At 47.0% G+C, this 25,514-nt stretch overlaps 1 protein-coding gene across 1 annotated transcript in view; it reads right to left on the bottom strand.

The window, feature by feature from the left end:
• RETREG3 (reticulophagy regulator family member 3) overlaps positions 1-25,514 on the bottom strand; it is a 169,574-nt gene that overhangs the window by 32,890 nt on the left and 111,170 nt on the right. The window contains 3 exon segments of the mRNA XM_030221275.1: positions 5,473-5,552; positions 7,246-7,383; positions 8,065-8,149. Coding sequence (XP_030077135.1) covers positions 5,473-5,552; positions 7,246-7,383; positions 8,065-8,149 — 303 coding nt within the window.

Here is a 25,514-nt window from a genome sequence, read left to right as displayed (position 1 = left end):
CATCATACAGCAAGTCTGCCAAGTAGGCTAAGCCCGATTCCAGGGCCGGCCAATCAGCCCTCAAGGAAGGATCCGAGGGGGAAGCCCGCTGCACCATAGTCAGGCACGCCCTGGCCACATAGGAGCCGCAAACTGAGGCCTGCAAACTTAAAGCAGCCGCCTCAAAGGACGACCTTAAGGCCGCCTCCAATCTTCTGTCTTGGCGTCCTTTAGGGCCGTGCCACCTTCCACCGGCAACGCCGTTTTCTTAGTCACCGCAGTGATTAAAGAATCCACGGTAGGCCACAGATAGGCCTCACGTTCACTTTCAGGCAAAGGATAGAGGCGGGACATAGCCCTAGCCACTTTAAGGCTCGCTTCCGGGACATCCCATTGAGCCGAAATTAAGGTGTGCATGGCATCATGCACGTGGAAGGTTCTAGGCGGGCGCTTCATCCCCAGCATAATGGCAGAGCCAACAGGGGCTGAGGGACAGACGTCCTCCGGAGAGGAAATCTTCAAAATGCCCATGGCCTGCACTAACAGGTTGGGCAAATCCTCTGAGCTAAAGAGCCGTGCTGCAGAGGGGTCATCCGCTCCATCCGAGCGGGGATCCGTCTCCTCCAAGGAATCCGCAAAGGACCGTTGGGAGAACTCAGATACGCTGCCCTCATCAACATCGGAGGAGACAAAGTCCTCCAAGGCCTGGGAATCAACCCGAGGGCGTTTACCTCCGGGGGCTTCAACCTCTTTACCAGACGAGGGAGCAGGGGCAGCGTTTTGCATAAGGAAGGCCTGATGCAGCAGCAAAACAAACTCGGGGGAGAAACCCCCCAGACTGTGCACTTCCGCAGCCTGGGCTACAACCCTAGACGCACCCTCAACCGGCGCTCGCAAGAGCGGGGGAGAGACATGCTGCGCATCCAAGATGGCGTCCGGTGCGACACTCCGCGAAGGAGCCGCGCGGGAAGAACGGCGCTTAACTTTAGCCGCTTTTGTGCCGTCGCCCAAATTAAGGGCGTTCATGGCATTAATGTCTCCTACCTCAAGGGCGGCCCAAGAAGAAGCCGTCCGAGCCGCGTGGCCGGCCAAGATGGCGGAGGCAAGCAGCGGGGGATGGGCGTTTATGGCGGGAAAAACCGCCACACCGGAGGAAGGACCGGGACACTCATCGGCCACGAAACTGTCACCCAACAAGGGCGAATCAGACTTTAAGACCCCCGCATCCCCTCTAGAAGCGCCCAAGCGATCCGGGGAGCGACTCTTTGCGCCCTCGCCCTCCGACGCCATAGGCCACGTGGAGATCAATCGGGGAACCCCCTGCCCGCTATAAAAGGTAAAAATTACCTGCTTTCCGCTCCGAGCTGTAACGACCTGGTGTCCCAGTGAGTAGCTGCAATAACGTTTAAATAAACGTCGAAATAAACGCCTTTAAGGACGTTCAAAAATTTTTTTTTTTTTTTTAAACGGAGCCAGCGGGAGGGGGGAGAAAAGGAGGGACCTGGCACCACCAGGTTTGCACTTGCTCAAAAAGAGCCCTCAACCCCAGGCACTCAACAAAATCTAAAAATTAGGCTTGGAGGCCTAGCCAGAGCTGCTGCTGTGTGTGACCACCACCTGCTGAGATAGAGAACATACTGAGGAGTTTCCGGCAGCACATGACCACATATAGGGAGGCAAAAGTTTGCTCTCTATCTCCACCTGCTGGTAGATGGACACAACCCACCAGTCTATGGATTGATCAGCATGATGATATGGAAGAACAGTTTACCTTGAATTATTGGCTAATCTTCGAGCACGAGGGTACCCTGCAGATGTAGTTCACAAGGCGTACCTCCAAGCTAAGTTCAATAATCGAGAACTTCTCTTAGCACCAAAACCTGTATTGGGTTTAACAGTTAAAGAGGACATTATAACCTATGTGATGCAATATAATGTATTTTCCTCTAGGATTGCTAGAAGTATACGCAAACATTGGGGATTAATAAAATGTGTCCCTGAGTTCAGCGAATCCTCTCTATGATTTTCATACAGCAGGAACAAGAATTTCAAGGAGCACCTGAGTCCAGCAGTTTTGCCCCCACTTTGTGTTATCTCTTCCTCAAGTGTTAAGACTGTGTGAATTGTGGAGTGTATGAAGTTATAATCGAGACCTGTGTTTTCATTAACCCTGTTGATCAAAAGAGATATCCCTTGAAAACACATACGTCTTGCAATTCCGATTTTGTGGTGTATTATTTGACTTGCCCGTGTAGAAAAGCATATGTGGGACAAACTTCCTGCAGATTATCAATTCGACTGAGCATAAGAGCTTGCTGCTCACCAAGAAGACTGGACTCCCATTGGTCACACACTGTGAAAAATATCAGCATTCTTTATCTGACCTCCAATGCCTGATCTTACAACATGTCTCACCCCCTTATAGAAGCGGAGATGGAGGATTCTTCTGCAACTGGAACAGAAGTGGTTTTTCAAGCGTTATTCTTTGGAACCTAGTTTTTCACTTTTTCAAATTTTTCAATTTGAAAGTTTCACTTGAAGGTTTAAGTCTTTTGTTCTGTCATGCCAATATTGTTTTTATTGGCAGTTTCGACTGACAGCGCCTGACGTCACTTTGGGGTTTAAATAGAAGCCATTTTGTTTTCATCATATAAAAGAGTGGATAAATGATTAACACTGTGCCTGTACGAGACTGTGTTTGTATTATTTTGTGCCCTGGAGTATTTGTTGAACCTGCCTCATATTATTTCATTTATTTTTTCAGAGAAAGCATCCTGCCGCCGTGGACCCTGAAGAAGCATAGCGAACGCTGGCCATCATTGGCTCAGGGGCGTGTGAATCTTTAGCACAGCAGTGGCTTGGTTTTGAGTTGGGCTTTAACTTTGAACTCTGGACACATTCATGCTTTTGGACTCATTAATGGTAAGTGTCTGTCAACTTATTCTTTACAGAAGATATGCACTTGACGAGTATTTGTAAGTGATCATATATAAACTTTTGGAAAATTTGTTTTGTGAAAGGTTTTTATGCCAATGATGAAAGGAGTAACAGATCTTTTGGATCCTTCCAGCTCATTAGATCGTTTGTGATCTTGAGCTCTTTGAGGCTTTTCCTTCCTTTTTTTTTTTGCAGTGGTTATTTTCTTTTGTTTTCAGTGGATTTCTTTGGTGATTTCATTTATATATTCTTATGTTCTTAGCCATGGCTCTTCCCACTCTCAGCCCCATGTTTGTTGAGACCCATTTTATTGTAATCAGGTCTTGAATGTCAGGGTGCATCTGGAAGGCCTTAGAAGGACCTCTAACCCCCAAGCAGAAAGTTCCTCAATGGACAGTTTTTATTTATGGTTCACTTATATCCCACATTTTCCCCACTCATGCAGGCACAATGTGGCTTACAAATATTAAATAAAATACAGAATAGGAAAACTTAGAAGAGTATACAAGGAGTATGCAGGGGGAGAAGCATCTAACAGGGTGAACTAGCAGGGTAGGAGCCAGGGAGGGTGCATCAAGCAGCGGTATAAAGTGAGGAGTAGGTCTTGGCAAAGAAGTAGGTCTTCAACAACTTCTTGAAGAGGGCATGGTCCGCTTGAGTTTTAAGGTGTTGCGGGAGAGCATTCCAGTGCTTAGGACTCCAATAGCGGAAAGACGAGGTGAAGATCCTCCTGTACTTGACACCCTTACAGTTTGGGAAGTGAAGGTGGATGAAGGAACGAGCAGCAGGGTTGGCATTCCTGGGTACCGTCACTGCCTCAGAAATTAGAGTACCGAGATCACTTTATGAAACAGCCTCAGTACTTTCTGGTCATCCCTATCATCAGGGAGGAGCTCTACCTCCTCTAACACCTCCTTTAATGATGGCGCCTCTGAATAGAGTGAGGCCACATCAGATAAAGAGGGAGAAGAAGAGAGAGTCATCTGCCTACTCTTGGAGGTCTAAACAAGATCTCTTAGGAGCCAGAGGGGTGAGAAACGGAAGCACCTTGCAGAAACTCAGACTGTCTCTGCTTCAGTCTACAGGCCTGGTGTAAGAGAAATATGAACTCTGGAGAAAACAAAGATCCTGATGCAGCTGAATGCTCTGTCGGGCTCTGAGGTTTTAAAGTGGCAGTTGTGCTCCATGTGTGATCAGACTGAGGCTGTTCCTCACTGCCAGTCAGCCCCGACAAAATGGCGGCCATTCCCATGTGCTCATAGATCGAAAAGTACACCGGCTCTGCCGAATCCAAAGTCCCTAGTATATTTGGATGTTGACCCAAATCTTTTCCTCTGCATCTCACGGAATTCCAAGTTTGCATCCACTGCAACACCCCAATGCCAGCGGGTCCCATAGCAGGAACACCCCTTAATTGCCTCTGTGGGAGTCACCATTTATCCCAACTCTCACAAGAGCAGCACCACATGGTCCCAAGTGGTAAGCCAGGATCCCTCTGTTGCACCAAGTAGAACTTGCAGCCCTCCAAGTGGTTCTGAGTTAAACTTTAGTCAGACTGCTAGCTGCTCCCCCTAAGCTCACAGTTTCCCTAAGTTTTACCCCAGATGAGGCAGAATCTGGACTGATACTCTGTCACATGCTCTCCAGTAAACCTCTTTCCTTCTCCTCTTTCTCTCTCTTTTTCTTTTTTTATGCTGTTGTGCTGGAAAGGAGAGCTGCACAGGAATCAGGGGAAAGGTGAAGGGAGGGAAGAAGTAAATTCGCTGGATACCAGAGACAAGGATCTGAAGACCTCCAGATGTGACTATGCAGACTCAAGACACCGGCAAAGCACAAATGAGGACTAGTTGACCAACTGGACCAGGAGCAAATCACTCAGATCCAGAGGCTGAAAAGCGTGTCCATCCAACTGCTGGAGATAGAAAATACTGAGGAGCTGGACTGGATGCCAAGAGAAATATGTCTTATCTCAGCTCAGTTTTCAGTTCTCTATCACCACCTGTTGGTTGATGGACCAGGTTCTGGAATAGTGGGATGCTAAGTAATGGAAAACAAGGTTGTTTTTTTTTTTTTTTTTGTACCTTTCAGAATCTGCTTCCTGTACAGATGTTACCACTGTTCTTTAATTATGAAGGCGCATGGACTGCAAAGTGGAGCATATGGGGTCAAGGGCCTAGTACTGCATACAGCTTGGAGAAGCTTAAAATTGGTTAAGAAGTATCTGAAAATAGACAGGCCTGGACCAGGCCAAAATACTCAATAGTTCATTCTCTATATTCCCAAATGAGAAGCCTGGATTTCACCTTTGACTCCAGATTCTACCCTTTATGGTGCTAAGGGGGCTCCATGTTCCTGAGATATAGAGGCTGGAGCCAGTGTCTGTTCTTACACTGACATCTAATGCTTAAATCAGAAGGTCAATCCTAAAAGGTAATTGTAAGCAAGCCTGCATCCTGACCTCTTGGCTACAGAAGCTCATTGGCTGTATCTGACTTATACATTGAGGGGTTTGGCTAAAAGCAGCATTAAGAATTTGCTCTCTCAGATTCCTGTTACCTTTGGGCAGAATGCAGCAAGTTCTTCTTCACTGTCACTTCCATCATTGGCAGGTTCATGAGAAAGCACTCGGTACCGCACTGGATACAACAGGAAAATCCCATTACAGACATCAGGCACAGAAACCTTCTAGTACTGTATTTTTAAAATATGTATGCAAAGCCAGCAGCAAAGATGCATCTCAGATTAGTAAAACAGAATTTAATCATTGATCCAGTTACATTTTAAAAATCCAAATCGCCAGTCCAGCAGTCCACTGCAAACTGCAAATATAATTCTGGAAAACAAGACATTCACCTTGTTTTTAAACTAAGTCATGGAGGCACAAGGAGATAAAGATAAAAGTGTGTATGGGCAGAATTCGATTATGGTAGGCCAATTGCTACCACCTTTACGAATTAGAGGACATTTGAGGAGCTCAAAAAAACCAACCTTAGATATAAAGAATCTGAAGCTAAAATCAGTCTGGAAACACTCTTATTCCAGGGTCCTAAGGTTTGGAACTCTATTCCATTTGCCTTCAGACTATTGCCAACTACAGCTTATTTTGTAAGGCTTTAAAATTGTACTTGTTTTAATTAACCGTGCATAAAAGATTTTATTTTTTTTTCTACAAAATGTTTTTTTTAAATGTCAGACTATGACGTATCTCAATGTAAATCACTTTGAAGACATCGTCAAAGGTGGTATAGAAGTATCAATATAGTATAGTATAGTAAAGTGACTTATTTAAATGTCTCACATACTGGATCAGAACAGAGGCACAAGGAGAAAAATCACACAGGGTCAGTGACAGAAGTGAACTTTTGAGCCAGAATGTCTTCTGAAAAAGTGCAATACTCACTCCACCAGACCTGGTCCCCCTCTCTAAATTCACTATCGGCTGCAGTTCTAAGTTTTATTGGCGTTACAGTGAGCATTTAAAACCACCAGCCACAAAACACTGCTTGCATTTGAAAGACAGCGTCCAGATTGTGGAAGAACAGTCACTTTACTTTACATCCTGTCTTTGCTCAATCTGAGATGCTTTGGAATACATAAAAAAAAAAACCCCCACCAAAAACAAAGGAGAATGCCACTATAAATCATACAAGAAAACAACACAGAAGACACGACTGCTATCATTACACTGATAAGAGTACAACATTTAGTTCCCAAAATCATAATTAAAAAAAAAACCAACCCAAAACTATGGAAAAAAATTAATCATGTTATAAATATCTTTTCAGACAGTTTCAAGATTAAACAAAAACAACAGCATTACAGTCATTACAGCAGTGGGCTAAGAACTAAGAATGCCCATGTCTGAAACCCACATCTCCCTCTGCCCCTCTGTGTGCAAGAGCAGTCGCTTTACCCTCCACTATCCCAGAAATGGTCTTAGCTTTCTCTGGGGTAGACCTACTTACTGTAACTTGGAAAGGCAATTAGATGCAAATTCAAATGGCTCCCTGGTTATATAGAAGGATTGGGCAAATATTCTTCAATATTACACAAAGCACTATCACCTGAGAAATTTGTGCATTCTTATGCTGGTGAGAAATGGCTCCCAAGGAACTATAAAAATACCATAATGCTTAAGTACCAACCAAAGCAACTACGCTCTTCATTTCCTAATCTCTCTGGTTCTACCACAATGTTTCATTCTGTGTTGGAAGTACTCAAACTCATATAAGCTGCTCAGTGAGAGGCAACAGACCTGCTCCACTTGCTGACAGCTCTATTAGCATGTATGATCATGACTTTGTACATTGTCTTGTTTTTTATACATACTTTGCCTCTCTCTCCGTTTTGACATCATGTATCCTTGGACGCTGAAATCCAGCCTCTGCAGGGCTGGCTCCATTCTCCTGTAAATGCGTTCTCCCAGCCTGTGGTACATTGCTAGGGGCCACAACAGAACGAAAAGCACTAATAGGAAAACAAGTAACATTGGTTAGGGAACACCTTGTTTCATATATGTGCTCCTATTGACAGACGTCACTATCTGCTTTCTCAGGCTTCATTACTCTCTGGGCTTTTTCTCGCAGCTCTCCCCTCTCTGCATTTACCTTTGTGGCTCACATTTCTGAATTCACTCCTCTTTGAAGCATGCCACTTACTGCATGATCTGAACTCTCTGTACATTTTTAGGGGCGCCCTGGTATGTCTTTCAAAGGGCTGTGTACAGAGACAGCTCTATCTAGACAGTTATTTAGGCAAAGAGAGGAATCCTGCTGATAGTGAATCTGTGAAATAATCTGCCAATTTTTCATCTCTGCAGGAGCCCTTTCTTCTACATTAAAATAATTTTAATGTTTCTGAAGCTTGACAGGCTCAAGGTGCTTTCTAAGATTACAGCTTCCATTTGAGTCACTTTTGTTGATGGAGGCAATTAAAGGTAAATGAAGAAACCTGTTAAAAACAAAATTATACATAGGAGGTATGACACAATACTTTCATTCTGGGCACCTGTCCCTCCTGGTTAACTGCACCAGGTACATGTAAAACCAGAAATGATGAAACTAAGTTGTAGATACCACACAGTACCTCAATGTGTTATGTGGGAACATCTATAGCCAATCTGATGCATCCTATGATTTATGTACTTACGCAGCAGGTATGACAACAGAATGCCAGGGATGTAACTGCCCAGTACAGCCAAGAAAGTCAGCAGGCCACAGATTAAAATGCAAAACTGATGGCAGAGAGAAAAAACAAACAAACAATGAATCTAAACAGCCATAATTAAGTGGCCATCAGATGCTTTGGAAAGAACAACTGCTGAAGCCTAGTGGTTGAGAGAAGCGAGGGTTCAAATCCTGCTGCTGTTCCTTGTGATCTTTTCTCAGGTACAAACAGACTGTAAACCCTCTGAGGATAGGGAATTATCTAGTGTACCTTAATCATGCACTAATACAAATAACAAATAAATAAAATGAATAAAATTAGAGCCTAAGAAACTTTCACCAACAAAGCCCAACTGTCTGAAGCACTTTTCCCCCTTTCCTTTAAATAAATACTTCTAGCTTTTAATAAGGATTTCTATAGTGCTAATTTACCAACAAAGTCCAATGCGGATTATAAGAACATCATTCAGCAAATTTAAAACTGGGAATCAACAAATTCAAATACTATTATAACAGATTAATTGCCTAAATATTGGTTAAGTAGATACGTTCTTTTGTTTCTTCCTTAATCTCATAATTTGTTTCCAACCTAATCGTATGTGGCAAAGCATTCCAAATCTTAGTAGACTGATCAGAAATCAGCAAACTATGAGCACATTTGGATTTTACCTGAGCAATGGAAGGAAAATTAAACTAACTGATTTTTAGAACAAAAAACTTTTCCAGATGAACAAAAAGACAGTATTGGCATAAAATTACACAGGAGCTAAAAAAACATAAAATAAAAAATTAAATACTAGTATGCATAATTGAAAGAGAGTGTTCATGCTTCTATAGGTAGCCAAAGCATTCGCTTAAGCCAAGGGGTTGCTCTTTCCCATTTGTTGATCAACCTAGCTGAAGTATTTTGTAGTGTCTGTAATCTTTGATATAATATTTTCGAACAGCTCACATAAAGCAGATTACAATAATCTGACATTATTTTTTTTTTACTTTGAATTTTTATTGAAAAACTCACAAACTACTACTACTACTAACATTTCTAAAGCGCTACTAGGGTTACGCAGCGCTGTACAGTTTAACAAAGAAGGACTGTCCCTGCTCAAAGGAGCTTACAATCTAATGGACAAAATGTGCAGATAATCAAATTGAGGCAGTCTAGATTTCCTGAATAGAGGTATAAAGCGAATGCTACATACCTGTAGAAGGTATTCTCCGAGGACAGCAGGCTGATTGTTCTCACTGATGGGTGACGTCCACAGCAGCCCCCTCCAACTGGAAACTTCACTAGCAAAGGCCTTTGCTAGTCCTCACGCGCCCATGCGCACCGCGCATGCGCGGCAGTCTTCCCGCCCGAACCGGCTCGTGTTCGTCAGTCCCGTATGTTGCAAGACAAAGACAAGGGATGACACAACTCCAAAGGGGAGGCGGGCGGGTTTGTGAGAACAATCAGCCTGCTGTCCTCGGAGAATACCTTCTACAGGTATGTAGCATTCGCTTTCTCCGAGAACAAGCAGGCTGCTTGTTCTCACTGATGGGGTATCCCTAGCCCCCAGGCTCACTCAAAACAACAAACATGGTCAATTGGGCCTCGCAACGGCAAGGACATAACTGAGATTGACCTAACATTTTATCCAACTAACTGAGAGTGTAGCCTGGAACAGAATAAACATGGGCCTAGGGGGGTGGAGTTGGATTCTAAACCCCGAACAGATTCTGAAGCACTGACTGCCCAAACCGACTGTCGCGTCGGGTATCCTGCTGCAGGCAGTAATGAGATGTGAATGTGTGGACAGATGACCACGTCGCAGCTTTGCAGATCTCTTCAATAGTGGCTGACTTCAAGTGGGCCACTGACGCAGCCATAGCTCTGACATTGTGAGCCGTGACATGACCCTCAAGAGCCAGCCCAGCCTGGGCGTAAGTGAAGGAAATGCAATCTGCTAGCCAATTGCATATGGTGCGTTTCCCCACAGCCACTCCCCTCCTGTTGGGATCAAAAGAAACAAACAATTGGGCGGACTATCTGTTGGGCTGTGTCCACTCCAGATAGAAGGCCAATGCTCTTTTGCAGTCCAATGTGTGTAGCTGACGTTCAGCAGGGCAGGAATGAGGACGGGGAAAGAATGTTGGCAAGACAATTGACTGGTTCAGATGGAACTCCGACACTACCTTCGGCAAGAACTTAGGGTGAGTGCGGAGGACTACTCTGTTATGATGAAATTTGGTGTAAGGGGCCTGGGCTACCAGGGCCTGAAGCTCACTGACTCTACGAGCTGAAGTAACTGCCACCAAGAAAATGACCTTCCAGGTCAAGTACTTCAGATGGCAGGAGTTCAGTGGCTCAAAAGGAGGTTTCATCAGCTGGGTGAGAACGACATTGAGATCCCATGACACTGTAGGAGGTTTGACGGGGGTCTTTGACAAAAGCAAACCTCTCATGAAGCGAACAACTAAAGGCTGCCCTGAGATCGGCTTACCTTCCACCAGACTCAGACAAGTGCAGAAGGTATTCAAGCAGGGTCTGTGTAGAACAGGAGCGAGGATCTAAGGCCTTGCTGTCACACCAGACGGCAAACCTCCTCCATAAAAAGAAGTAACTCCTCTTAGTGGAATCTTTCCTGGAAGCAAGCAAGACACGGGAGACACTCTCCGACAGACCCAAAGAGGCAAAGTCTACGCTCTCAACATCCAGGCCGTGAGAGCCAGAGACCGGAGGTTGGGATGCAGAAGCGCCCCTTCATCCTGTGTGATGAGGGTCGGAAAACACTCCAATCTCCAGGGTTCTTCAGAGGACAACTCCAGAAGAAGAGGGAACCAGATCTGACGCGGCCAAAAGGGAGCAATCAGAATCATGGTGCCCCGGTCTTGCTTGAGTTTCAACAAAGTCTTCCCCACCAGAGGTATGGGAGGATAAGCATACAGCAGACCTTCCCCCCAGTCCAGGAGGAAGGCATCCGATGCCAGTCGACCGTGGGCCTGAAGTCTGGAACAGAACTGAAGGACCTTGTGGTTGGCTCGAGATGCAAAGAGATCTACCAAGGGGGTGCCCCACACTTGGAAAATCTGGCGCACCACTCTGGAGTTGAGCGACCACTCATGAGGTTGCATAATCTTGCTCAACCTGTCGGCCAGACTGTTGTTTACGCCTGTCAGATATGTGGCTTGGAGCCACATGCCGTAACGGCGAGCCCAGAGCCACATGCTGACGGCTTCCTGACACAGGGGGCAAGGTCCGGTGCCCCCCTGCTTGTTGATGTAATACATGGCAACCTGGTTGTCTGTCTGAATTTGGATAATTTGATGGGACAGCCGATCTCTGAAAGTCTTCAGAGCGTTCCAGATCGCTCGTAACTCCAGGAGATTGATCTGCAGATCGCGTTCCTGGAGGGACCAGCTTCCTTGGGTGTGAAGTCCATCGACATGAGCTCCCCACCCCAGGAGAGACGCATCCGTAGTCAGCACCTTTTGTGGCTGAGAAATTTGGAAGGGGCGTCCTAGAGTCAAATTGGTCCAAATTGTCCACCAATACAGGGATTCGAGAAAACTCGTGGACAGGTGGATCACGTCCTCTAGATCCCCAGCAGCCTGAAACCACTGGGAAGCTAGGGTCCATTGAGCAGATCGCATGTGAAGGCGTGCCATGGGAGTCACATGGACTGTGGAGGCCATGTGGCCAAGCAATGTCAATATCTGCCGAGCTGTGATCTGCTGGGACGCTCGTACCCGGGTGACGAGGGACAGCAGATTGTTGGCCCTCGTCTCTGGGAGATAGGCCCGAGCCGTCCGAGAATCCAGCAGAGCTCCTATGAATTCGAGGCTCTGTACTGGGAGAAGGTGGGACTTTGGATAATTTATCACAAACCCCAGTAGCTCCAGGAGGCGAATAGTCATCTGCATGGACTGTAGAGCTCCTGCCTCGGATGTGTTCTTCACCAGCCAATCGTCGAGATAAGGGAACACGTGCACTCCCAGCCTGCGAAGCGCTGCTGCTACCACAGCTAGGCACTTCGTGAACACTCTGGGCGCAGAGGCGAGCCCAAAGGGTAGCACACAGTACTGGAAGTGACGTGACCCCAGACGAAATCGAAGATACTGTCTGTGGGCTGGCAGTATCGGGATGTGTGTATAAGCATCCTTTAAGTCCAGAGAGCATAGCCAATCGTTTTGCTGAATCATGGGAAGAAGGGTGCCCAGGGAAAGCATCCTGTACTTTTCCTTGACCAGATATTTGTTCAGGGCCCTTAGGTCTAGGATGGGACGCATCCCCCCTGTTTTCTTTTCCACAAGGAAGTACCTGGAATAGAATCCCAGCCCTTCTTGCCCGGATGGCACGGGCTCGACCGCATTGGCACTGAGAAGGGCGGAGAGTTCCTCTGCAAGTACCTGCTTGTGCTGGAAGCTAAAGGATTGAGCTCCCGGTGGGCAATTTGGAGGTGTCGAGGCCAAATTTAGGGTGTATCCTTGCTGGACTATTTGGAGGACCCACTGGTCGGAGGTTATGAGAGGCCACCTTTGGTGAAAAACTTTCAACCTCCCCCTGACCGGCAGATCGCCTGGCACAGACACTTTGACATCGGCTATGCTCTTCTGGAGCCAGTCAAAAGCTCACCCCCTGCTTTTGCTGGGGAGCTGTGGGGCCTTGCTGAGGCGCACGCTGCTGACGAGAGCGAGCGCGCTGGGGCTTAGCCTGGGCTGCAGGCTGTCAAGAGGGAGGATTGTACCTACGCTTACCAGAAGAGTAGGGAACAGTCCTCCTTCCCCCATAAAAACGTCTACCTGAAGAGGTAGATTCTGAAGGCTGCCGGAGGGAGAATTTGTCGAAAGCGTTATCCCGCTGGTGGAGCTGCTCTACCACCTGTTCGACTTTTTCTCCAAAAATGTTGTCCGCTCGGCAAGGGGAGTCCGCAATTCGCTGCTGGATTCTATTCTCCAGGTCGGAGGCACGCAGCCACGAGAGTCTGCGCATCACCACACCTTGAGCAGCGGCCCTGGACGCAACATCAAAGGTATCATATACCCCTCTGGCCAGGAATTTTCTGCACGCCTTTCAGCTGCCTGACCACCTCCTGAAACGGCTTGGCTTGCTCAGAAGGGAGCTTGTCCACCAAGCCCGCCAACTGACGCACATTGTTCCGCATGTGAATGCTCGTGTAGAGCTGGTAGGACTGAATCTTGGCCACGAGCATTGAAGAATGGTAGGGCTTCCTCCCAAAGGAGTCTAAGGTTCTAGAGTCCTTGCCCAGGGGCGCCGAAGCATGCTCCCTAGAACTCTTAGCCTTCTTTAGGGCCAGATCCACAACACCAGAGTCGTGAGGCAACTGAGTGCGCATCAGCTGTGGGTCCCCATGGATCCGGTACTGGGACTCTATCTTCTTGGGAAAGTGCGGATTAGTTAAGGGCTTGGTCCAGTTCGCCAGCAATGACTTTTTTAGGACATGATGCATGGGTACAGTGGACGCTTCCTTAGGTGGAGAAGGATAGTCCAAGAGCTCAAACATTTCAGCCCTGGGCTCATTCTCCACAACCACCGGGAAGGGGATGGCCGTAGACATCTCCCGGACAAAGGCCGCGAAAGACAGACTCTCGGGAGGAGAAAGCTGCCTTTCAGGGGAGGGAGTGGGATCAGAAGGAAGGCCATCAGACTCCTCGTCAGAGAAATATCTGATGTCCTCTCCTCCAACGAGGCCTCACCATCGGTATCAGACACAAGTTCACGAACCTGTGTCTGAAGCCGTGCCTGACTCGACTCCGTGGAAACACGGCCACGGTGGGAGTGTGGAGAGGTAGACTCCCTCGCCAGCACCGGCGAAGCTCCCTCCGCCGACGTCGTCGGGGAGTCTTCCTGGGAGGCGGCAGCCACTGGCACCGCAAGCGGTACCGATGTAGGAGACCTCACCCCAGGCAAAGGGCCAGCCGGCGCCTCGCTCGACGGTACCGGTGGCGCAAGCACCCCCGGTACCGGAGGGGAAGGGCGCAACAGGTCTCCCAGGATCTCTGGGAGAACGGCCCGGAGACTCTCATGCAGAGCGGCTGTGGAGAAAGACATGGAAGCAGGCGTCGAGGTCAGAGTCTGTTCTGGGCGTGGAGGCGGTTCCGGGCTGTCCAAGGTGGAGCGCATCGACACCTCCTGAACAGAGGGTGAGCGATCCTCTCGGTGCCGACTCCCTCGGCGACCCAGAGCTCTCGGTACCGATGCGAGAAGGAGACCGGTGTCGATGCTTCTTTGATTTCTTCAAACGAAGCATGTCACCGGAGCTTCCCGGTACCGACGAGGACGTAGAATCCAGCCGTCGCTTCCTCGGGGCCGAGGCCGAAGAAGGCCGGTCTCGGGGGGGGGGGGGGGGCTGTACCGCAGGAGCCCTCAGGGCAGGAGGAGACCCACCCGAAGGCTCTCCGCCACCAGCAGGGGAATGGACAGCCCTCACCTGCACTCCAGTCGAAGTACCACCGTCCGACGACATCAGCAACAGCGGAGGTCCCGGTACCACCGACGCCGACGCAGCCTTTCCGATGTCTCGGTACCGACGATGCAGAGGGTCGAAACCTCGATGCCGTCGATGCCTCCGGTGCTGTTGTCGACGAAGAGTCCGAGAACAACACGTTCCAGTGGGCCAATCTCGCTACCTGAGTCCTCTTCTGTAAAAGAGCACAAAGACTACAGGCCTACGGGCGGTGCCCAGCCCCCAGACACTGAAGACACGAAGCGTGCCTATCAGTGAGCGAGATTACCCGGGCTCACTGGGTGCACTTCTTGAAGCCGCTGGGAGACTTCGATGACATGGGCGGAAAAATCACGCCGGCGAAATCAAAATTCGTGATGGCGACGAAGGCACCAAAAAATAAGGGAGAGAGAAAAAACCCGTACCGAGGCCACGAAACAGGCCTACCCCGATAGCGAAAGGAAACTTACGCCGGGGAAAACAAACTGGACACACGGGAAGGGACAAAGACCAAAAGGTCTCTTTTTTTTTTTTAATGAAAATCGCGAAGACGCGCGAGGGTCAACTTGAGGGGCACGAAACGGCGGCAAAACACGACCGTCCCGAGCGCGGACAAAAGAAGACTGATGAACACGAGCCGGTTTGGGCGGGAAGCCAGCCGCGCATGCGCGGTGCGCATGGGCGCGCGAGGACTAGCAAAGGCCTTTGCTAGTGAAGTTTCCGGTTGGAGGGGGCTGCCGTGGACGTCACCCATCAGTGAGAACAAGCAGCCTGCTTGTCCTCGGAGAATGGTTAGGTGCCAAAGGCGACATTGAAGAGGTGGGCTTTGAGCAAGGATTTGAAGATGGGCAGGGAGGGGGCTTGGCGTATGGGCTCAGGAAGTTTATTCCAAGCATAGGGAGAAGTGAGGCAGAAAGGGCGGAGCCTGGAATTGGCAGTGGTGGAGAAGGGTGCAGAGAGGAGGGATTTGTCCTGTGAGCGGAGGTTTCGGGTAGGAGCGTAAGGGGAGATAAGGGTAGAGAGGTAGTGAGGGGCTGCAGATTGAGTGCATTTATAGGTTAGTAGGAGAAGCTTGAACTGGATGTGGTACCTGATCGGAAGCCAGTGAAGTGACTTGAGGAGACGGGTGATATGAGCATATCAGTCCAGGCGGAAGATAAGACGTGCAGCAGAGTTCTGAACAGATTGAAGGGGGGGATAGATGGCTAAGTGGGAGGCCAGTGAGGAGTAGGTTGCAGTAGTCAAGGCGAGAGGTAATGAGAGAGTGGACGAGAGTTCGGGTGGTGTGCTCAGAGAGGAAAGGGCACATTTTGCTGATGTTATAGAGAAAGAAGCGACAGGTCTTGGCTATCTGCTGGATATGCGCAGAGAAGGAGAGGGAGGAGTCGAAGATGACTCCGAGGTTGCGGGCAGATGAGACGGGGAGGATGATAACAATGGTAGGGATAACAATTATCAACCGGGATTAGTTGCTCACATACGAACAGTTATTACTGATGTTATCTACCTTTCTTTTACAAAGTGTCACCTTCTATGTCCCCCCCATCCCTCCCATTTGCCCTAGAGCCATGTTCCCCCCTCCCTTCCCCAATGAGCGCTTCCCTTCCCCCCTCCCACCCTATATCTTCCCACCCCTGCCCCCCTCTCCCTTATGCCCTGCTTTAAATATCCCTTAAGCTAATTTCAATATTCGATCCAAATGTGTCCATTCTGTCGCCTCCAGGCTGAACCGCCCTGTGCGGCGGTCTGTCAGTTTTTCTAGTTCTGCCACCACTTTGATTTTCGATATCCAACTCTGTATAGTAGGTCCAGAACTTAATTTCCAGTGCGAGGCAATAATAGTTTTTCCGGCAGCTAGACAAAGGCGTTTGATACGTCGCTGCCATTTCAACCCTCTCCTATTCCCCCAGCCCAATAGGCACCATTTGGGTTCACAAGGAAATGCATAGTCCAGAACTGTTGTTAGATTTCGGGCTACATCCAGCCAAAAGGTCTGCAAAGACGGACATGTCCACCACACATGAAAAAAGGTACCAATATACTACTACTACTACTTAACATTTCTAAAGCGCTACTAGGGTTACACAGCGCTGTACAGTTTAACAAAGAAGGACAGTCCCTGCTCGAAGGAGCTTACAATCTAAAGGACGAAATGTCAAGTTGGGGCAGTCAAGATTTCCTGAACATTGATCCGCTGAACCTGGAAACATGGTCTTCACCCGGTCACGTGTACTTAGTACCTTGTAGGCATTCTCCTTTATTAACACGCATATAGAAGCTTTTTTCACCTCCAAACATACCACTTTCCACTCTGCCATACTCAACTCACATTCCAAGTCCGTTTCCCACGCCAACATGTAGGGTAGTTTAGCAAAGTTGTGTCCTCTGAGATGGCAATACAACATGGATATTACCTTCCCCAATTTATCTATAGAGCCCCATAGGTTCTCCAGATGCTCCTTCTCCTCTGGGTCAGCCTTCAGCCATCCCTGCCCTGTGATAAAGTGTTTAATCTGTAGATAAGCAAAAAGCATAAGACTCTTGTAGTTCACCAAACGACCCAATTTTACCATCTTCCAGAAAATCTCGAAATCTAACTAATCCTTGATGGGACCAAACTGAAAATACCCCTCCTTGTCTACCTGCTGGAAACCCGGGTTCCTGGGTGATCTGTGCGTAAGTTGACAGGACCCGTGTACCCCGCAATTTGTATTTTAATGTGCTCTATAGTGTCAACAAATGTGAAATAAATGGATTGGGTGTCAATTGCTTATAGGTGTTGGCTGACACTGAGGCCCAGAGGATACCATCTAGTGTACCATCTGGCACAAAACACTGCTCCAAAGTAGTCACCGGGGACTGTACCCCCCTACTCCATTCCGCTATCTGTTTTAATTGAGCTGCCCAATAGTACCACAACAAATTAGGCATGCCCCTGCCCCCCTGTTCTACTGTTCCCCACATTACCTGCCATGATAATATGGTAGGGCGCCCTCCACATAAAAATCCTGATATTTCAGATTGAAGGCGCATTAGTTCCCCCTTAGGTACCCTTAACGGGAGCGATTGAAATAAGAACAGCAACCTGGGTAGGACATTCATTTTTATTGCTGATATTCTCCCCCACCACGATAACCACCCATTCTTCCATCTACTCAAGTCCCTCCGGAGTTCCCTATACAGGGGGATATAATTCAATGAATACAAGTGGGTTAAATCTCATGGAATCTGAATACCTAGGTACCGGAAGCACTTATCTGCTTTTTTGAATGCAAAAGACTGCAACATACTATCGAGCTCTTGATCCGGAATAGTAACCCCCATTATTTCAGATTTATCATAGTTTACTTTGAATCCCGAGATTCCACCAAATGTATTAAGCTCCCTAATAATGATGGGCAATGTCAGCAGTGGAGCTCCTACATAAAATAAAATGTCGTCCGCGAACAGTGCTATCTTATGTTCTTGCCCCCTCAATTGCACCCCTCTGATGTCTGTTAATAAACTAACTCTCTGAGCCAGAGGTTCTATAGAGAGAGAAAATAGCAAGGGGGATAGAGGACATCCCTGGCGAGTTCCCCTCTGGATACTAACTGATGCAAGTACCCTCCATTAACTTTAATTCTAGCTACCGGGGACTCATATAAACCCTTCAGCCAGCCCACAAATGGCGTCCCAAATCCCATGAACTCCATAACCTCCCACAGATAGGACCACTCCACTCTGTCAAAGGCCTTCTCAGCGTCCGTTGTCAACAATGCCAAAGAATCCCCCTGCCTCTGGGCTCCCCAAATTATATTCAGGGACTGCCTAATATTATCGGCTACCTGTCTTTGGGCGACAAAGCCTGACTGATCTTCGTGGACTAGCTTGGGCAGTACCTTGCTCAGGCGGTCTGCCATTATTTTAGCTAGGATTTTGACATCCACATTCAGGAGAGATATCGGTCTATAGGATCCACATACTGTCGGGTCTCGGCCTGGTTTTAAAAGAACTGATATCCCCGCCTCATGCAAACTTGGGGGGCAGAGAACTCTCCGAAAAGCAGGCGTTGCCCACCCTCCTCAGGAGAGGAGCTAACTCTGAGGCAAAGATTTTGTAAAATTTGGCTGTATACTCATCCATCCCAGGTGACGTTCCTCCCTTTAGTCCCTTTATTACCCCTAAGCACTTCATTTAGAGACATCGGGGAATCCAACTCTTCTTTTTGAGGATCTGACACTTTATTTATTTTATTAAGTTAGAAGACTTGAACAAGCATGGATCAAAAGGAAAAATGAACAAACATTTAATGAGTGGAAAAACATAGAAAATATAAATATGCAATCAGACAACGAAAAGGTCATATTATAAATCCAAAGTTGGATCAGATTACAAAGATATACATAAGCTATTCCGTTTGTACATAATCTTCTCGACACCTCACCGATTACCTCAACTAATACAGAAACACCATCAGCAAATGATTTAGCCACCTACTTCAACAAGAAAATTATTAAACTACATTCTTGTCACGTTTTCAAAGCTGGAAACTGGGTTTGTAAGCCCTTGGGCCACTGCCGAGGAGCGGCAGTGGCAGGCAAAACCACCCCACACAGGGATAAGGCAGAACTCTGACAAGGCCAGCTAGACTTCACCTGCACTTGACCACTGTTCCTCAGGAGTTGAGCCCCTGAGTGCAGGTGGCAGGACAGGGCAGGAACAGGATCCCAATTAGACTGCCCAGGGACTAGGGTCAGAGGGGAAAGGAATATACAGGGGCAGCAAGGCAAGGAAAGGATAAGGTAAAGGACAGGACTGAAAGCTGCAAGCAGCCACTAAAACAGGGAACAAAACACTGAATAACAAGACACAGAACTGGAAGCTGCAGAGCAGCCACTAAGACACAAACAGACAAAGACTAAACACAAAACTATAACTGAGAGACAAGACTAGCAACAAACAACAACCTAATCTAACTACCCACAGACTAACTAAAACAGACAAGAATCAAGGCAAGAAACCAGATTGAGCAGAAGTGCAAACAGCACCCCAACAAACCTCAGGGCCTTAGATGATGCAAAGGCAAAGCAGAGAGTTTCCAAATGGCTAATAAGCCCAGCAGCAGCTGAGGCTCAGCTGCAGAAATCACCAGGCAACTACGGGTGCTGTGTAGGTTCAAACAAAGCAAGCAAGTCTGGCAGGCTGAAAGATCCGGACTGGACTGGGCTGAAGTCTGGAACGGGAAACAGCACACGGACAATCCAACGCAGCCAGCACACAGAGACAGAACTAACTCAGGAAAAACAGACAGGAGCCAGCTCAGAAGCTGACCGCCGGAAATAAGGTGAGTCTGAGAGGGGTCATGGCCACAGACGTGACAATTCTACATCACCTACTAACCCAACTGAATATGAAAAATTCATTAACTGCTTAGACCCAGCTATTGACGAATATCCAGCAGATCGACTATGGACAAACTTTGATCCACTGAAGGAGGAAACAGTCTCCCAAGCGATCAACAAATTCACCAAGTCCCACTGCAAATTAGACACATGCCCCAGTTACTTATTAAAATCAGCCCCTAAACGTTTCATTACAGATCTCACCTCCTACTTAAATTTCACGCTTCAACATGGATTCTTTCCTTCGGATAACATAGTAGATGATGGCAGAAAAAAGACCTGCACGGTCCATCCAGCCTGCCCAACAAGATAAACTCATATGTGCTACTTTTTGTGTATACCTTACCTTGATTTGTATCTGTCATTTTCAGGGCACAGATCCTATAAGTCTGCCCAGCACTATCCCTGCCTCCCAACCACAGGCTCTGGCACAGACCGTATAAGTCTGCCCAGCACTATCCCCACCTCCCAACCACCAGCCCCGCCTTCCACCACCGGCTCTGTCACCCAATCTTGGCTAAGCTTTGAAAGATTGATCGGATTCTATACCTGAATTCCCTTGATCAGAATTTGCAGTAAAAGGCAATATACTACTCACACCAATTCCCAAAGATCCAAAGAAAAAATTAAACGATACAACCAATTACCGTCCAGTCGCATCCATACCCCTTATAGTTAAGATTATGGAAAGCTTAATTACTAAACAACTTACTATTTGAACAAATTTTCAGTACTACATGCATCCCAATCTGGATTCCGCGCCAATCATAGCACCGAAACAGTACTTATAACACTCCTAACCAAATTCAAACAATTAATTGCAGCTGGCAACAATGTCCTTCTCTTACAATTCAACATGCCTAGCGCGTTTGATATGGTTAACCATGATATCCTACTGAACATTCTATAATACTTCGGAATTGGAGGAAATGTACTGAATTGGTTTCGAAGCTTCCTAACAGCAAGAACATACCAAGTAATATCAAAGTCAATTATATCTTCACCATGGAAGCCGGAATGCGGAGTGCCTCAGGGATCGCCGCTTTCACCGATTCTTTTCAATTTAATGATGTTACCATTAGCCAAGTCACTATCCAACCAATCCCTAAACCCATATATTTATGCCGATGATGTTACGATATATATTCCGTTCAAAAATGACCTATCAATAATCCTAGATAAAATCAATTACAGCCTCCAAATAATGAACTCATGAGCGGATGCATTCCAACTGAAACTCAATGCAGAAAAGACTCAATGCCTAATCCTTTCATCACAATTTAACAAAATTAACTATACCAATATTAAAACAATAAACCACATTCTTCCAGTTGCGGACACATTAAAACTCCTGGGAGTCACAATAGACCGGAATCTTACCCTAGATAGCCATGTGAAAAATGTAACAAAGAAGATGTTCCATGCAATGTGGAAACTTAAAAGAGTGAAACCTTTTTTTCCAAGAGAGGTATTCTGCACTCTGGTGCAATCACTGGTGCTAAGCCATCTGGACTATTGTAATTCCATCTATGCTGGTTGCAAAACACAGACAGCCCAAAACACCGCTGCTAGACTCATATTCGGAAAAACGAAATATGAAAGTGCCCAAACCCTCAGAGAAAAATTACACTGACTCCCACTGAAAGACCGCATTGCATTTAAGATCTGCACCTTAACTCATAAGATCATACATGGAGATGTCCCGTCATATATGTCAGACCTCCTAGACCTTCCAGCAAGAAATTCAAAAAGCTCATCACGAACCTTCTTAAACCTCCATTATCCTAAAGGCAGAGGACTTAAGTACAAATCGCTATATGCGTCCAGCTTTTCCTACATCTGCACACAGCTATGGAACGCGCTACCGATTGCTATAAAGATAACACACGACCTGTTAACTTTCCGGAAACTTCTGAAGACTAACCTATTCAAAGAGACTTATAACATGAATCCTTCACAAAAGACTTAACATCTAATATGTATCAGAACAAACCAACATTGACTTCTCCAATCTGGATACTTTAATTTACTTTAATAATATTGAACGTTTTAATATGTCCTATTCTATTCTTATGCACCTGTTACGAATCATTTATCTATTTCTCCCAATTCATTTGATGTTTATTATCACATCTAATCTATGTGATATTTTCATGTACCTTGATTGTAGTACCTCTTTGTATTTATCATTCCGTTAATGGTGTACCTTGATTGTAGTACCTCTTTGTATTTATCATTCCGTTAATGGTGATCACCATTGTGGCATAATATAAGTCACATTGAGCCTGCAAATAGGTGGGAAAATGTGGGATACAAATGCAGCAAATAAATAAATAAATAAATAAATAATTAGGCTTTATTTACTGCCTTTTTGAAGGGATTCACTCAAGGCAGTGTACAATAAGAATAGATCAAAAAATGAGCAACAGGCAATTAGAGCAGTAAAAATATTTGAACAACAACACAAAGTGTGGCATGGTATACTACTTGCAATGACAACACAATATGTACTAGATCATTATAACAGGTAGTGAAGGGTCCTAGCTCCCTCAAATACTTATGTATCTCTGGTCTTGGGGCCCCTGCACCCTTGGAGTATAAGGTTGTGTAAAATTGTACAAATTGATCCCTGATGTCCCCATCCTGATGATAAAGGACGTCCCTGGGTCCTTTTATTTTTGTTATTGCATATTTTGCTGACGTTGGCGTAGATAGCAAGCCAACATATTCCCTGCCTTGTTACTAAACTCAAAGAACCTTTGCTTGAGCCAGACGCCTACAAAATTCCATCTTTCCTATCTGAATCTTTTGCAATTCAGATCTGCACATGAGGAGTTCTGGTAGAATGTAAGGATTCCTTCCCCCCTGATGTAGGGCCTCTAGACGTGCTAGCGCAGACGGGTCACCAGCTCTTGAGCATACCCTTCCCTCATGCGTTTGGTCCCCCATTTAATTAGATGCCCCCTAATCACCGATTTAAGAGCATCCCAAAGGATCCTGTCCGAGACGTCCCCCGTATCATTAAGTTCTACATAATCTTTTATGGCGCTCCGCGTCTCTTGGCAAACCTTCACTTCATCTAACAGAGATTCATTTAGCCTCCAGACTGTAATATGGCTGTCCTTTTCTAACCCCAGTAAGGACACCCATACTGGTGCATGATCAGAGGCGTGTATACTCTCAATGTCAGAATCCCGTACCTCCCCACATAAGGACTGGCTACACCAAACTGCATTCTAGTGTATATGTCTGCTGTGCATGTGAGTAAAAGGAAAAGGTTCTTTGCCCTGGATGTTGCAGTCTCCACACATCTAGTAAATCCAGATCCTTAACTAATTGTAGAAGCTTCCTTCTGTTAGTCAATGTGCTCCCTGTCCCTCCCTTGGAGTGGTCTATGTCAGCTATAGTTAAATTGAAATCACCCCCCATGATTACCCGACCCAAAACAAATTGTACTAGCTCTGCCCTTAAAGAGTCAAAGAAAGCCCTGACCCACGTTGGGAGCATATATATTAATAAACTAGTATAAAAGGCCCATTTTGGTAGGCAATGAAACGGGCGCTAGCAAGGTATTCCCACCCCTCCCTACCACCTCCCTGTCTGCAGACCCCTCCCTCCCGAGTTCCAGCTCCCCCCCCCCCTCTCTCTCTCTCCATTCCTTCCTTTCCTTCTGAGTTACAGACCCCCCTCCCTTCCTTCTTTCCTTCCTTGTTTCCGAGTTGCAGAACCCCCTCCCTCCCTCCCTACCAGTTCAAGTCCCCCTGACGCCCGTCCCTCCCTCCCAGTTGAAGGGCCCCTGACGCCCCTCCCACCGAGTTCCAGATTCCTCCCTCCCTCCGATTTGAACACCCCCCCTCGGCGTTACTGACCCCTTGACCCCCGTGACGTGACCCTGTCGACCCCCCCTTCCCGCAGAACCCCCCTCCTTCGCAGTCGCGTACCTGTGCTGACGACAGCCACATTTCTGTTCTCTGCACCAACGATTGATGTTGTTTGGGTGGTGGATAGGTCCGTTATGCGTCTGAGCGATGCGATTTGACGTCATGATGATCGGGCGCTAGCAAGGTAATCCCCCACCCTCCCTACTTCTGTCCCTCCGACGGTGAGTTGGTGAGCGTGAATGCTCCGCCCTCGATGTCATCACGTTGTAACGCAAGGGCGGGGCACACACTCCTGGGCAAAAGCGATCTACACAACTACGGAAGTTCCGGCTTCATTAGAACGTTGGAGATGCGTTTTATATAGAGAGATGTAATTGGCTGATTGTATATCTTGCCTTTTACTGCTATGCATCTTCCCTGTCCCTCAGCATACACCTGTTCTTTAACAAAATGTACTCCCTCTCTAACGTATATTATCAATCCCCCTGTTTTACCCCCCCCCCCCCCCCCCGGGGTCCGCAAGGGGAAAACCTTCTCCTAATCCCTTATGCGATAGCAAAGATATATTCTTCTTCTGTATATGAGTTTCCTGAAGCATTACAACGTCCCACTTCAATCAACGCAACTCCCTGAAAATATAAGTACATAAGTAATGCCACACTGGGAAAAGACCAAGGGTCCATCGAGCCCAGCATCCTGTCCACGACAGCGGCCAATCCAGGCCAAGGGCACCTGGCAAGCTTCCCAAACGTACAAACATTCTATACATGTTATTCCTGGAATTGTGGATTTTTCCCAAGTCCATTTAGCAATGGTTTATGGACTTGTCCTTTAGGAAACCATCTAACCCTTTTTTAAACTCTGTCAAGCTAACTGCCTTCACCACATTCTCCGGCAACGAATTAGAGTTTAATTATGTGTTGGGTGAAGAAAACTTTTCACCAATTTGTTTTAAATTTACTACACTGTAGTTTCATTTCATGCCCCCTAGTCCTAGTATTTTTGCTTCTCTTCCCAGGGTTATACCATTCACATTCCAGGATCCAACTCGTAACCCCCCCTGCCCCCCTCCTTCCCTGATACCCCCAACAACCGACCATCGTCTCCTCCAGCCAGTTATCTCCCTAAGGAAGTGTGCCTCCACTGGAGACCCACATACATTCATCCTACCCCGGTTGCCTCCACCCTCCTTTCATCCCTCACTCACTCACTCCCCAAGCATTTCACATTACTTCACAGTGGTTAACATTGTTCCCTTAAAAGACTGTCCACCTGTTCTCAACGAGCACATCTTAGTCCTGCATGCTTCATGTAGTTTCTCCCATCTCAGGCCTCGGTTCAGATGCTTGGGGGGGGGTGCGCCTCTTCTCTCTCCGCACTCTCTCCCATCCATTGGGCTTTTTAGAAGGGGAGCCCAGGTTCTGATTCTGGGTAGCTCCTTGTTCTCTGGGCAAATCTGTGCATTCCATGTCTGATAGTACTCTCCAGGCCCCTGTGACAGTTTGGAGCCTCCGGGTCTTGTCCCCCACTGTGATTTGTAATCCAAATGGGTATAGCCAACGATATCTCAGGCCAGCTTTTTGCAGATATGTCATTATCTCCCTGAAATCCCTCCGTCTTTGAAGAGTCATCCTAGCTAGATCCTGGAACACTTTCAAGCTTACAGTTCTTCCAAGCGATCTCGCCCCGAGTGCGGGCTTTTTTCCAGACTAACTCTTTTATAGT

The sequence above is a fragment of the Microcaecilia unicolor genome, chromosome 12, assembly GCF_901765095.1.
Source record: "Microcaecilia unicolor chromosome 12, aMicUni1.1, whole genome shotgun sequence".
Classification (NCBI taxonomy): domain Eukaryota; kingdom Metazoa; phylum Chordata; class Amphibia; order Gymnophiona; family Siphonopidae; genus Microcaecilia; species Microcaecilia unicolor.
Note: the sequence above shows the minus strand (reverse complement) of the source record. Positions and strands in the feature narration are given on the sequence as shown.